Below are 14846 nucleotides of genomic sequence, written 5' to 3' on the forward strand. Positions count from 1 at the left end.
AAGTTGCTTTTATTTCAGTGATGATGATAATTTTAATCAGTAAATACAGAATATATTTATTTATATACCAAATTACCAATAAACAAGGTTTCATGATTTTTATAATTTACAGACAGAAAATAATTGACCTATTTCAACATCTCATACTGCAGGCTGATTTTGTTTTAAACACCAGTCAATACTTTCTTACTGCCTTCTATATTATTACAAGTGTGTCTCCAAGCATGTGGTGATCTTGAAGTCAATAGTGGCCATAGCTGGTTCCTCTGTTTTCTTGCTTTCCTCATAACAATCCTCGTACGTTGTCTTATAACATCATTAACCGCCTTCAAATAATTGCTCGAATCGTGGTCCCTGATTATGGTTCCCTCGGAGCCATAAGCTGTGGGGTCACTCAAAGTTTCGATCGGATGAGGCGAGTTCAAGAATGCCCGAAGAGCACTGTTGGATAACGGGCTTTTAGTATCGTCCAACGCCCATAATGCACTACCTTGAGGAAGAAGTGGGTGATGTGGCGACGACTTCTCATCGGGCTGAACAATGAACATCTTTCCCATAGGAGAGTACAACAGTTTCTGCAAAAAAACAAAAAGCAAGTATTGAGGATGAGGCAACAAATAGGGGGCCATGGGGGCCATGACCCCCCTCTGCTTCTAAAAAAATAGTTTTAACGAGATTTTGTTGTTTTTTCGAGTATTATAGTAAATGCTTACGTTCTTGTTAAGGCAGGGGTGCGAGCGAAAGGTGCCGTTTAAACGCTTGAGCACTTGAGCCACATAGTTTGGGTAGTTGCATGAAAATGCTCTCGGGACAATATCTCTATGCATCATCACACAATGAACGTGATTGTCATCCAATCCCAACCGATCCAAGATTTTGTGGCCCCCGCAAAAGACAAAGGGGGACCCGAAAGTAACCACCGGAAGAAGAGCCGATCGGTCAACTTCGTTTCTTGTTAGAAGCATCAAGTTGACTAGAAGGGCAAGACTCCCGCCGAGCGAATGTCCCGTGAACTGAAGCTTCGCTCTGTCTCCAAATCTTGCCATGTGCCGTTTTATCTCCGGTAAGAATTGCTCGTATATCCCCTTTGCCGCTTCGTATATTCCTCTGTGAACTAGCACATCCGTTCCCTATTTTTCATTTCAAAAATTATATAATGTTTATATGCTTTGAAAATTTTGACATTTTTTTAACGAAGTTCGATGCAAAAAAATTCACCTCAAATTTAGTCGGTTCGAAGAGGAGATTTGCCTGCCATGATGCCACTGAATCTGATCCCTACATGATAAAATTATTGTCAAGCTATATCATTTCTCTTCATCGACTATAAAAGTGTGAATGTAAGACAAAGGGCTACGATAAAATTACCTGAATGACGAAGCAACGAGTGTATATGCTCGAATCATCACAGACGAACCAATCGCATGGAGATAAATGAAGCGATTGAAGATCCTTTGCCGCCTCCTCCTTCTGCTTCTCCCCTGCAGCCACGACAGCTGTCATAGTCGATGCCGCCACACAAGCGGCCATTTCCGAGTTATAGACTCTTGGCGAAGCCCCGTTATTCATTACACAATCATCGTTTTTCTCACCGAGTTGAGGCTCGGATATTAGGTCGTTGGCTCGGGATTGGACATAAGATGCTGCAGATGCTGCAATCTCGTACGCAGCTGATGAATTTAGACGGGGTAATTTCTCGGGATTTTCTCTTTTCATAGTAGTCTCTAAAACGGACACTCGAGTCGAATCTTGATCAACTTTTTCTTTAATCGCTTCTGCTTCTGCTTTTTTCTCCAATGAAGATGTCACAAATTCTAGTCCATAATATCTCCTTAAATCTCTTGTCTGCATGCAATGTTTTATTCAGTTAGAAGACAAAAAATATGTGATTAAAATGATAGTACTATTACGGCTTATTGCGTTCGTCGCCCCTGTTTTCCTCTAATTCTTAAAAAACTCCCCATGATTCAATTTTTTTAGCAATTTACCCCCAAAAAAAGGCTCATTATAATGGGGTTTTTGCTAATATTTATAACACAGAGGATTTTTTAGCAATTTGATATAACACATGATCAATACTAAATGCGATAAACTCAATACTATTACCTTCATATCTTGGATCACATAAGCCATGTTACACAAGAAAGCCAACTGCGAGAAAAGCTTAGCGTCCGACCAAGAAACTCGTTTCAACAAAGACGAAAACGTTTCTCTATCGATCTCGATTTCTTTTCCGTTTTCATCTTCTTCGTACTCCACTTCACACCCTTCTTCTTCTTCTTCATTTCCTCCTCCATCACCGCCAACAAATTCATCACCGTCAACACTGTTTTCTTGTTTCACCGATCTCCAACTATTCCGAAGCTCCATGAGCCGTTCGATCCAATTCGATCGTTTCTGACCGTCGATCTCGATCTCGTCCACGTCATCATCACAATCACTATTTTCCTTCGAAGAATTATGCTCCTCCTCCTCCTCTGTATTGTTCACCTCTTTATCCGTTTCGGGATCGAAGAGGAAGGATTTGAGTGTGTCGGGAATCATTGCACCCGATAACGGTATGTTGAAGAATCCCATCGAACGGCTATTCTTGAGCTTCGGTTGTTGCTGAGCTGTCGAAGCTGCCCTTATGGGACTAATCGAGTAACATAAATGATTGTCCGAATACGAGCGTCGGATAGTGGATCTCCGGTGAAGATCATTGGTTGAAAACGAGCGGCGGAGGCCTCTCTCTCCTCCCACACTAGAAACTTGAGACAAAGTGTATGCCATAATAGTAGTACACACAACACTTTCTTTTCTAATGTAGCCTGAGAGAGGAGAAGATCAACAACAAGATTAGCATTCGCCTTTCTTTTTTAATGATATTTCATTTTTCTTTGAAACCAAATACACACAATCAAAGGGGACTTATAAAGAAATTCTTCAAGGGGCAAAATGGTCAAAAAATCGACATCGGTTGCAACGAGAATCGGAAAGGAAGATGCCGTTTTTCACAACATACGGTTAAATGCACAATCAAGAAATACTAGTTTTGTATAAACATAATACTGTTAAAAGTATATTAAAACACACACACACACACACACACACGCGCGCACACACACACACACACACACACACACACACACACACACACACACACGCATGAAATGAAAATACTAGTCTTTGAAAGTATATTCCAAGAAAATGGGCTTTGGGGGTATCGCCTGTTTGGCTTCATTAGCATTGATATTACCAGTACTAGGTTACTCTAACCATATTTGTTTCAGGTGCTTTTTTTGTCGGAAGTATAAATATTTTTTGCATACTAATTGGGGGAAAAACAACATTAAAACAATAATAAGGACAACTAGAATTGTAGTTATGCAAGTGGCTCGAAAAATAAATAAATAAATAAATTGTATTCAATTTGAAACTCAATTATTATTTCAAAAGAGCACCACCATATTATATATATACCAAGAATAAAATAAAAACAAGAATTGATTAATTAAAAAGGAGAAAAATAGTAATTAATTTAGTAACAGAAACAACAGAAATCAAGAACCACGCAAAGGAATAGCATCACATTACCTTTTAATTTGAAGAGCCAAATTTCTTGCTTCACAAATTATATATACAGGAACATATTCACACGACTTGACGAAACTGCACAAACATTAATGTAGAAGAAATTAAAACTATATATACAGTATATTTGTGTGTGTATCATGTATGTATATACGAGGTTGATATATTCTGCAAATTAGCTAGAAAAAAGTTGCTACTTTCTTAGGCATTTGCATTCTTGATTCTTCTTTCTTTATGTGAGATCTGAAAATGTAAACATATATATATACATATATATGGTTAATGGCTTATATATATACATACATGCACACATATATATATACAGGTGGTGGGTGGGGGTGGGGTGGGGTTGGGGTGGGTGCAGGGAGGAATCTGTCTAGGGAGAATAAACTCACATGGACATCGAGGCTTGCCACCTTTGAATCTGTTTTTTTTTTGCTGGACGGTTTTACCCTTGAAGTATTAGTACAATTCCATGCAAGTCCTCTTTCTTGATTTGAAATGATGATGCACCGTAACATAAGCATTAACTATAGATCTACAATAGTTTTTATATACCCCAAGAAAATTAGTGTTTTTCTTTTCGGCAAATTACGGCCGTTCTCTGAAGTAAGGTGAAATTACAAAAAACTCCATTAGGATAATTACAATCACGTTATTTAACTATGTATTTTATTACACGTCCATCTTTACAGTGTCAAATTTATCTACTGAAAGAAGAGTTTTTTTTTTGTAAGATAATACATAGTTGATGAGTGATTGTAATTACTCAAACGATAGGAGTTTTATTTATCTTCATAATTTGACGTTACCTAAAGCGTGGACTGTAATTTGCCATTTTCTATTTCCATGTCAAAAGATGGGTTATAATTATTTGACATCCCTCTTTTTAGAGACTAACAATGGTTGAAAATAACTCTAATCTATAACCTAAGAAAATAAAAAATAAAATCTCAACTCTAAAGTTAAGAAAACCTCAATAAAATAAACACTAATAATCAATTAACAATTTTCTCATGACACTATAAACCGTCGATATTTCTAATTAATTAGTTATGATCCACTCCGAAAATACTAAAAAAATCGTGCGAAAGTTGCTAATTCGATTAACGACTCAAGATAATTTGGAGTAATTTGATTCATCAATCACTAAAAATAACAATATGAATAGGACATCCATGTTAATTAGTGTGACATGTAAATAAACAATTTAAGAAGGGCAATTAAGTAAATGAAGGTTCTAGAATCTAAAGGGGCAAAACGGTCAATTGAGAAAGTGCAAAGAGTAGCAGCCAAATGTGCGGTTGCATGGAGAAGAGGGGCTGCGTGGACAACACCTATGGACACCCAAATGGTGTGCAGTGGTCAATTCTGCTTTCTCTTTCTTAACAACCAAACTAAAGCAATTCAATTTGCCTTTATTCCAACATTTAATTCCGATTTTGATACTTTGGAAATTGTAATCACATTTCCCATTCTGAAATTGTTTTTTTATTTTGAATTTTCTTGAAACCAGATTAGAATAATAATAATTTCAAGGGGTAAGTACATATAAATCCCCAAACACAAACTTAAAGTGCGGATCAGTTCCTACAGACGTTTCATAGACGTATCAGTCCCTAATGCAAAGTTTCACATGCAGTTTAGACCCTAGAGGCAAGTGAAAATTCTAAAATACCCTTTACTTTAATCTGAAATTACATACTTTTTCATTTTCTCTCTCTTACTTTTCTCTTTCTTCTCTCTTTCCTTTTTTTCTATGTCTCTTTTCTCTCTCCTTTTCTTGTCCGTTCCAATTCAATTTATGTTATTTTTCTTCAAACAACAAACGAAAATGAACACGAAAATGCGCAAGAAAACAAACTCCTAAATCAATACAAATGAAGCAACAAGAACAAAGAAAAGGAAGAACCAAGGTAGTAGAAGAAGAAAAAAACAAAAAGAAAAGAGGAAAGAGACCCATTTTCGAAGAATGGTGAAGGAGAAGAAATAAGATTTGACTTGTTTCCCCTAATCATTAACTCGGTTCCAACATCTGTTATTTTGTTGTTCGAGTTTGTAAAGATTATTTATTTATTGTCGATTTTGAACAATCTTCTCTTGGGTATTATTCTTCGGCGATATTAGCATGTTCCCAAAGAATTTTTAGTCCTAGCAAGGATTTGATGTATGATGTTTGATGACTTTGATACAAGAAATGGGAAAAAGGGTTATTGTAATACTCTTGATGATGTTGTAGTTTATGCCATATGCAATAGTGGTATTCCTAGTGCATTTGGATGGTGTTGAAAGAGAGTATTGGAAGTACTAGTAGTGGAACTTTATAGTGGATTATATTTGATATAATTGTAATTATGTGTATGTAGTTGCAGGAATATGTCCTTTTATATAGCTAACAATATTATTGGTCAGCTCTACTCGTACTTTATATTGAAAATATTGTACCATATATTTTGATGAATTGTACTTACCTGTTGAAGTCATGCTACTATATTGTGTTATGAGTACTTGAGTTTATATGGTTGACTTGGCCACAAATTAATATAAATAATATAAGCGTACCATACTAATGAACAACACATATTTTCTAGTTTATTTGAAGATACGTGTCAATTCTAGACATGTACTTCACATGTGTATTCACTGTACTTACGTGTTTCACACATCGGACTATAGTTTGTGATGAATTGAGTTATACCGATTTCCATGACACTTTAATGATTAATTACAATAGGAGATGCATAAATTATGTTTTAGATGTGTATGTTAAGGTTGGTGAGCATTATTGTTGCGTTTGGAGTACAAAATGCCATAAATATGTTGAATTTCATACATGATACTCATATAAGTGTACAAGATACCATGAATGTGTTGGATTTATTACATGATACTCATATAAGTGTATAGGCTCATGCGTAGAGCTAAAATTGCCCTTAAATGTTCCCATAATCTATGTTGATCAACTCCTACATCATCTCATTTCTTGTTAGTAGTCTTAAAATAATATTATATGGATGCATTAGCCCCACAATAATATAAAGAATATAACAGTACAATATGAATGGACAACATATACTTTATGAATAAACTCACAATACTATATGCATGAATAACTCTAACTTTACCAGTTTATACATTGTACTTATAATTTGTAGAACAAAACATACTATATTTTGTGATAAATTGAGTTGAACCAATTTCCTTGACACTTTAATGATGAATTAGTATGGGAGATGCATAAATTATGTTTTAGATGAGTATTTGAAGTATGGTGAACATTGATGTTACGTTTGGAGTCCACAAATGTGTTTGATTTCCTACATGATATTCACATATAGTACAAGACTTGTATGTAGAACTAGTATTTTTCTCAGATGTTACCATGATTGATGTTGATGGATTCCCACGTTATCTCATTTCATGTAATTAGTCATAAAATGAAGGAATGCCTCAGAAAATGAGTTTATATTGTTGCATTGGTTCCAAAATAATATATATAAAGCAAGCGTACCATATAAATGGAGAACATCTACTTTTTCATTGAAAGAAACGTACTCTATGAATGGACAACGCGAGCATCACTGGTGTAATGCATTCATTTCTATGTAGAATAAATTCTACCATAATTATAATGAATTGAATTGTACCAATTTCATAATAAATTTAGTGATTAGTGAGTGTGTGAGGGACATAAAATATATTTCAAATGACTATTTTAAGATTGATGAACAATGGTCTTGCGTTTAGAGTTCAAAATGCCTCAAAATGCCGACATGATACTCACTTAGACAACACGTACTTCACCACTGAACCAAATATACTTGATTCTAGACGTAAGCCTACTATGTTGACGTATTTATTCTACTACGTGACTAGCAATACTAGTACTTTTCATCTCTTATTTCAACACCATCCAACCACACTAGCAATACTATTGTTTAATACGACATATACTACTGCAGTCACATAAAACACAAAATGTTTCAAAAATTAATACGAGAAGCGTCTTTCTCAGAACCTATATCAACTATCAAACATCTTTAAATATGTGACTAGAAAAAGAAAATCAAATCGTGTTTCTTCCCCTTCACAATTCTTCGAGAATGGGTCTCTTTCCTCTTTTCATTTTGTTTTCTTCACGAGTTTTTTCTTGCGGCGTTTCATTTGTTGTTTAAAGAAAAATAGCTGAAAATTGAGTTTTGAATTGGAACGGAGCAAGGAAAGAAAAGACAAAATAGAAAGAGAAAGAGAGGAAAGAGGAAAGATAAAAGAAAGAAAAAAGGAAGAGAGAGAAAAATTAAATGAAGAGAGAGACAGAGAGAGAAAAAAATAATATAATAATATAAACATAGGGACTGAACTGCATGTGAAACTCTGCAGTAGGGACTGATCCGCCTATAAAACGTCTGTAGGGACTGATTCGCGCTTTAAGTTTGTATTTGGGGATTTATCTGATTCGCGCTTTAAGTCTGTAGGGACTGAACTGCATGTGTTTGATTTTATAATAGAATTTTCTAATTCTGTCAACTCCGATTTGAAAAATATTTCGATTCTGACACAATTTTTTCATTAAAATTATCGAAATCCCAATTCATTTTCAGCGAATGAACCGAATTGAATTTAGTTTTTTACTTTTGGAAAAAAAATTAACCAATTTTTTTCAAAATTGGCAGGAACGGAATTTGAATTAGTTTTTCATTCTTGAAAAATACGATATATTTTTTTTCCGAAAGTGCTAATTATATCCTATTTTCATTGCATATGATTTTGTTTTAACATAATATAATTTTAACCAAATTTAGTGAGACCTTTTAATAAAAGAATACTTGAGAAAAATGAAAATTATATATTAATCTATTTCCTAAAATATGAAACATTTCTTTTAGGCCCAAGGCCAAGCTAAGAATATTAGATATACGAACATTTCTTATATGAAAGCCCATAACCGTAGGCCCAAATCTACAACAACGCTTTATGAAAAATCGTAACACCAACTACAGCGACTTTAGTAAAACACGACACTTTCAGAAGTACACTACAGAGAAAGCGAAGCCGGAAGTGCAACGGGGACTGCCACGTGGCTGCGAGATTGAACCGGCGGAGATGGCGAAAAAGCGTGAACGCCGATCCGAGTCGACTCAGAGAGCCACCATCGGCGAGTCATCAGGATCGAAACCTAAACCAGATCGCAAGCTCGGAACCACCATCGCCAAAACCTCCGTGATATTATCCGTCGCTGCATTACCTGCCATTTTTGTAATAGTATACCGTATGATTTACATTCTATACTTTTCGAATACTCCCCAATTGACGTACGTGTACAGCCGAGGCCTCGTCAAAGAAGAAATTAACTACCGGCAAGTTCTCGATGTGAGCTAATTTACCCCCCTTTCATAAAAAAAAGTTGTTTGGTTTTTTGCTTAGTTGTTTTTGGTTTCTTCATTGGTGATGGTTTGTAATTATTTTGAACAAATTTCAGGAGAATTTGAGGACTTCGGAAAACTCGAGTCGGAGGAATTTTAACAACCCTGTTCTGGCCTACATTACCCCATGGTATTTACTTTTTCACACTGTAATACAGTTTCTCTGTAAACTATGATAGTTCATATGGTTAAAGATTATCATTAGCTGTGGATTTATATAATTGTTTTTTGGTAATTCTGGAAGTAGGCTTTATTATTTTTCGTAAAAGCTGTCAGGAAATATTTAGTTGGTCGTTTAATTCTATTGGAAATCGACAGTTTTCAGGCATGTTTTTCATGGTGAGCTAGTGCTAGTTCGTTTTGTCCGATCGAAGTTTTAACTGCCTCACAAATAACGGTTCACACTGTTCATAAGCTCGAGACTTTATAAATGAATGCCACTGCTCGAATACTTTGCAGGAATTCGCAAGGGTATGACATGGCTAAGAAGTTCACTAATAAGTTCACTCATCTTTCGCCTGTCTGGTATGAACTCAAGAGGTATGTGCACTTGACAAGCCCTTCTCGTAAAGATTGTTTTTCTTGTTAGACTTTAAGTTTTCTCTTTTGTTTTGAATGCAGTGTGTTATACGTTACTTCAGTTTGCTAATTTGCACTAACCTTAGTTATGTCTGGTCCTGCCAGCGAAGGGACAAAACTTGTTTTGAACGGGAGACACAATGCGGATAAAGGATGGATTTCAGAGATCAGAAGTAACGGAAATTCTCAGGTTTTTTGTTGCTTTTATTTATCGGTTCCTCAAAATTTGTTATGTATATGCGTTTATGTAACTTTAGTTCCATGTTCGTATATCTGAAGTTGAAACACAAAAAAAAAACCCTCACTACATGAGGTATCTTAAATATTGTAAGTTCATGCATATCAACTGGTTCGGTAAACAATGCATTACTACAAGCACTTGAATATTTGATTCATAGCACTGATTTGTTTTTTCTCTTACATGTTTTGATGAACAGATTTTGCCGAGGGTAGTTTTGGAAGCAATTCCCGTGGATCTGCTGAAAAAGAAAAAACAGAGGGAGAGAGCCATTAATCTCATCATAGAAGAATGCAAGTAAAACCCTTGTCTTTTCCTATTCCCTTGTCTTAATGTGAATACGGTCATGTCTTAAAATTGTCAAGGTGCTTCTCTCATTCAAAGGGAAATGGGATATGATGGTATCGTGCTGGAATCATGGTCAAGATGGGCATCCTATGGAGTTTTGCACGATCCAGACATGCGGGATAAGGTAAGATGTTTGTTTATTTGAATCTCTTAGGTTTTTTTTTTTTTTTTGTTCTTTTTTGTTTTTGTAATGATCTATATGTCACTATATGTTAGTTTTTCATGCATTCGTCATCCAACTATCTGGATAAGTTTATTGTGATAGGGCAATAGTATCTATATATTGTTGACGGAATCAATTTTATTTTTCAAGTCCAGGCTCTGCAATTTATCGTCCAGCTAGGACAAGCCATGCATGCCATAAGGTTGGAGCAGAACATAAGCCAGAGTTTGCAGTTAGTATATGTTATAGGTCCACCTCGCTCAGACAAATTTGAGGAATATGATTTTGGACCAGATGACCTTCGGGTATTGGGTGATGACGTGGACGGATTCTCTCTTATGACTTACGACTTCTCAGGCCCTCAAAATCCAGGCCCGAATGCTCCTTTAAAATGGATCCACTCAACCTTGCAGCTTCTCCTCGATTCCAGCAATGGTTATAATCCGAAATTGGCCAAAATGATTTTCATTGGCATCAATTTTTACGGGAACGATTTTGTTGTCTCTGGAGGTACGTACGAGTTTGCAATTGTAATAAATAAATAAATAAAATTCTCATAATACACTTCCTAATGCAATTTCTAGTACATTTTCAAGTAAACAAATGAAGAAGAAAAAAGGCAGTCCTTTTTCTTTGTCCTATAACAATTTTTGCAATCTATTTTGTTTGATTTGGCTGGAATTAGGGGTCAATTGGAATGGAAATTCCAAATTCCGCCGTTCCCGATCCGAAAACTTCCGATTTTGGATCAAAATTTTCATTCCGATTTCTGATTTTTCCGATTTTTTGTGGAACGGAATTGGAATACATATTAGATTCTGATTTCCGATCCTAAATCGATTTTAATATCTATTTCCAAAAACTCCGATTTTTTCTGAAATTTCCGCTGATTCCAATCCGAAAAATTCCGATTTCCGGTTTTCCCGAAATATTTTGGAGCGGAATTGGAATTAGTTTTCCACTTCCGAAAAATTGGAATTTTTTTGGAAGTACTAGTTCCGATCCGATCCATCCGATTTTCATCCCCATCTAGGAATTCATTCCATTTTATACAACTTGAAGATTGTACTAAAATCATTTGATTTCAGGTTTAGGTGGTGGACCCATAATTGGAAGGGAGTATTTGTCTTTGTTGGAGCAGCACAAGCCACAAATGCACTGGGAGAAGAATAGTGCCGAACATTACTTCTTGTACATCGATAATCAGAATATCAAGCACGTAGTATTCTACCCATCACTGATGTCAATCGCAACGAGGCTTGATGAAGCCCTTTCTTGGACAGCTGGAATCTCAATCTGGGAAATCGGTCAAGGTCTCGAATATTTCTTCGATATTTTGTGATATACTCTCTTCGAATATCTCAGATAACTTTTTACAGTGCATTGCTCATAAATTTATTTTGAGTTTTAGCAGTAAATTTATTTTTCATTATTTCATGTACTATAGTTCCAATTTTTGGCTATTCTCATGTACTACCGTTCTCTAGAACCTAACTATGCTTGTACATAACCAGTCGGTGTACAGTACTGCATCATCAAAAAAAATCTCAGCCACATAATCATAAAAACCCAAAAAGTGGATCAATCTCTTACAAAAAAATCAGCCATCATGACACGTGTCCTTCTACTACACGCTAGATTTCTCATCTTCCTTCCACGTCAGCCACTACCCCCCACTCCAGAGCTAAATTCCAACCATTGAAGTGAAAACAACAATTTTAGCTTCAGCATATCTTCAACTTTCTCTCACATGGTGTTCAGATCTTAAGAAAATAAAAACACAACTGCAGAGAAAAATTCAGTTGAAAATGGAGGCAATCAATGCAGTTGGGTTGACTCCACTCTCAGTTCTGTCAAAGAGAACAGAGCCCAGAAAAACATTATCACTTCCGACAATTTCCCAATTCAAGAATCAAACCTTATCCAATTTCGGAAATTCCTCTGTTTCAAGAACCATACAAGGAAGCATAGTCCTCCTCTCTTCAGTACTAAGCTCCGAATTGGCCAAAGCCTTAACATATGAAGAAGCCCTTCAGCAATCAGTGACCACCTCCACCAGCTCCACCTCAGATTTTGACGTCGCCGGAGTTCTTGATGACGTCATCAACTTCGCAACCGAAAATCCGCTCATTATCGGCGGCGGATTGGCGGTTTTGGCGGTGCCGCTGCTCGTCTCTCAGCTTCTCGGCGGCGGCAAGCCTAAGGCGTGGGGTGTGGAGACAGCCAAGAACGCATACGCGAAATTGGCCGAAGATGCCGATGCTCAATTGGTCGATATAAGGGCGATTTCGGAAATAAAGCAAGAAGGGAGCCCGGATATTCGAGCTTCGAAGAAGAAAGCGGTGGCAATTGTGTACCAAGGTGAAGACAAACCGGGGTTCTTGAATAAGTTGTCTTTGAAGTTTAAGGAACCAGAAAAGACCACATTGTTCATACTAGACAAGTATGATTCTGAACCCTGTTTTTTTTTTTTTTTTTTTTTTCGTTTATTCGTAATTACTTCGTTTTTTCATTACACTGCAAATAATCAGTCTTTCTTTCTATAAATATGTCGTAGTGAATCTAAATACTATGCAAATTAATTCTTTGACTTGTATTTGTTGTTCCTAGGATGTAGGAATATTGATCTGCATTGCTTTGATTCATGGGGGGGGTTTCGTATATTTAAATATACTCCCTCCGTTTTAAATTAGTTGTCACTTAGAGAATTTTTTTAGAGCCAAATGTGATGTCTGTGAATTGTGATGAAGCCAGATTTGATGGAAACTCTGAACTTGTTGCTGAGCTGGCAACCGCCAACGGCTTTAAAGCCGCTTACGCAATCAAAGACGGTGTGGAAGGTTCTAGAGGATGGAAGGTTAGTTGCTGCCTCCTTTTTATTTTTCTTTATTAAAAAATAATAAAAAGAAATTTGTAGCTCGACGTTAGTCAATGCTCGTTTGAGGCTTACTAATAGATGAAAACTTATGCAGAGCAGTGGCCTTCCTTGGACACTTCCAAAGAAGGGTTTCAGCTTTGACCTGAGTAACCTGACCGATGGTTTAGGGGTAAGCATCCAATAGTTTAATTTAGGATATTGATTTAGGTAACTAAATATTCATACTGCTTTATTCATGAAAATAATATAATTTATGTTAAATAAAAATATAAATTGTAAATTCTTCTCCGAGCTGGATTTGTAGGAGGTTTCTGATTTCGCGTCTCTAACACTTGGTGTTGCTGCTGCTGCTGGTCTTGGATTATTAGCTTTTACAGAGGTAACAGAATCGAGATTTATGTGTGTTTTGGACTAATTAAGGATTATCGATTACTTGAAAAAAAAATCGATTGTTTTCAGGTAGAAACAATTCTCCAAGTTTTAGGTTCGGCTGCTCTCGTTCAGTTTGTAAGCAAGAAACTCCTATTTGCAGAGGTTTGTTATTATTACACTCTTCAATTATTATTTTTTTTCTTTCGAAATTCTCGACATTACCAACCTTATTAAAATATGTTACAACATTTGTTTTTGCCTTAACAGGATAGAAAGCAAACAATACAACAGCTTGAAGAGGTCTTGAACACGAAAGTTGCAGCCAAAGAGCTTGTGGGTGATATTCAGGTAATAATAATAAAGTTAAAATCTTGAAAAATCGAACGATTAATTCCTATATTTCATTTATAACGGTTAATTTGCTTTGATTTTTTTTTTTTTCTGAATTAATTTAATTATATATCCAGCAAATCGGAAAGGCTCTTCTACCAACACCTGTTACTAGCAAAGCTCTTCCTGCCCCTACTCCGATTGAAAGCCCTCCTCAAAAACCCGAGCCTATTCCCGAAGCAAAAATCGATCCACCGAAAGTCGAAGAAGCAGTTCCAGAAGTCAACTTTGTCCCCGAAGCAGTTCCAGAAGTCAACTCTGTCCCCAAAGCAGAAGAACCTGTAAAAGAATCTATTCCTGCATTTCCAAGGCCACAATCTCCATATACCAACGTAAATTCTTCTGGTAATCTCAATTTATTTATTTATTTTAATTTATTTTAAATCTCTTATTTCTTGATTTGCAGTATCCGGATCTCAAGCCTCCATCGTCACCTATACCATCACAGCCGTAGGATCTTGATTGCATGCTTACGCGTTCAATCTATGATCTTTTCGTACTACGAGGTTTTTGAGAGACTATATAAGTATATCTATATGCAAGAGAAAGTATGTTTGTGGTATTCCTAGATTGTTTCTAGTTTTTGGGATCTCATTCTTTGTATGTAATAATGATTGTTTTAATTGGTTCCCTCAATGTAACATGAGATGTGATTGGTACATGCATGATAACAAAAGCTATTCAAATATCCAAGTATTTATCTTAAATTTGATCTTTGATTTTGAAATATTTGTATATGTATATATGTATGTAAACTGTTGGATTTTGGGTCCAAAATGAATTAATCAAGAACTCCCTCTATTAACCCGATCTCCACTTAAGGTGGTTTAACACGTTTCGTTCAAATAGTACAAAACCCGTTTGATGAAGTTTTTTGATCTT

General features: G+C 35.9%; 3 protein-coding genes across 4 annotated transcripts; 2 read left to right on the forward strand and 1 right to left on the reverse strand.

Moving 5' to 3' along the window:
* Window positions 1-30: 30 nt before the first annotated feature.
* On the reverse strand, window positions 31-3947 carry LOC105956341 (alpha/beta-Hydrolases superfamily protein). 2 transcript variants are annotated; one of them, XM_088814294.1, is made up of 6 exons: window positions 3577-3947; window positions 2107-2810; window positions 1369-1845; window positions 1219-1278; window positions 714-1130; window positions 31-575 (listed from the first exon to the last, which is right to left on the reverse strand). In XM_088814294.1, the coding sequence occupies exons 2-6, from the start codon at window positions 2770-2772 to the stop codon at window positions 165-167; spliced, it is 2031 nt and encodes a 676-aa protein (XP_088670420.1). In that variant the 5' UTR covers window positions 2773-2810; window positions 3577-3947; the 3' UTR covers window positions 31-164. The 2 variants fall into 2 exon arrangements, with proteins under 2 accessions (XP_088670420.1, XP_012835645.2); XM_012980191.2 differs by lacking the exon at window positions 3577-3947 and having other exon boundaries at window positions 2107-2853.
* A 4632-nt stretch (window positions 3948-8579) lies between these two features.
* LOC105956302 (Glycosyl hydrolase superfamily protein) lies at window positions 8580-11742 on the forward strand. The gene is made up of 8 exons (XM_012980146.2): window positions 8580-8943; window positions 9053-9126; window positions 9456-9536; window positions 9681-9765; window positions 10013-10110; window positions 10198-10285; window positions 10480-10834; window positions 11413-11742. The coding sequence occupies exons 1-8, from the start codon at window positions 8677-8679 to the stop codon at window positions 11664-11666; spliced, it is 1302 nt and encodes a 433-aa protein (XP_012835600.2). The 5' UTR covers window positions 8580-8676; the 3' UTR covers window positions 11667-11742.
* A 175-nt stretch (window positions 11743-11917) lies between these two features.
* TROL (thylakoid rhodanese-like protein) lies at window positions 11918-14671 on the forward strand. The gene is made up of 8 exons (XM_012980192.2): window positions 11918-12767; window positions 13079-13181; window positions 13297-13371; window positions 13507-13581; window positions 13662-13736; window positions 13842-13922; window positions 14042-14296; window positions 14371-14671. The coding sequence occupies exons 1-8, from the start codon at window positions 12133-12135 to the stop codon at window positions 14416-14418; spliced, it is 1347 nt and encodes a 448-aa protein (XP_012835646.2). The 5' UTR covers window positions 11918-12132; the 3' UTR covers window positions 14419-14671.
* The last annotated feature ends 175 nt before the right edge of the window (window positions 14672-14846 follow it).

This window comes from Erythranthe guttata, chromosome 14 (genome assembly GCF_056151865.1).
Source record: "Erythranthe guttata isolate IM_541 chromosome 14, IM_541, whole genome shotgun sequence".
NCBI lineage: Eukaryota > Viridiplantae > Streptophyta > Magnoliopsida > Lamiales > Phrymaceae > Erythranthe > Erythranthe guttata.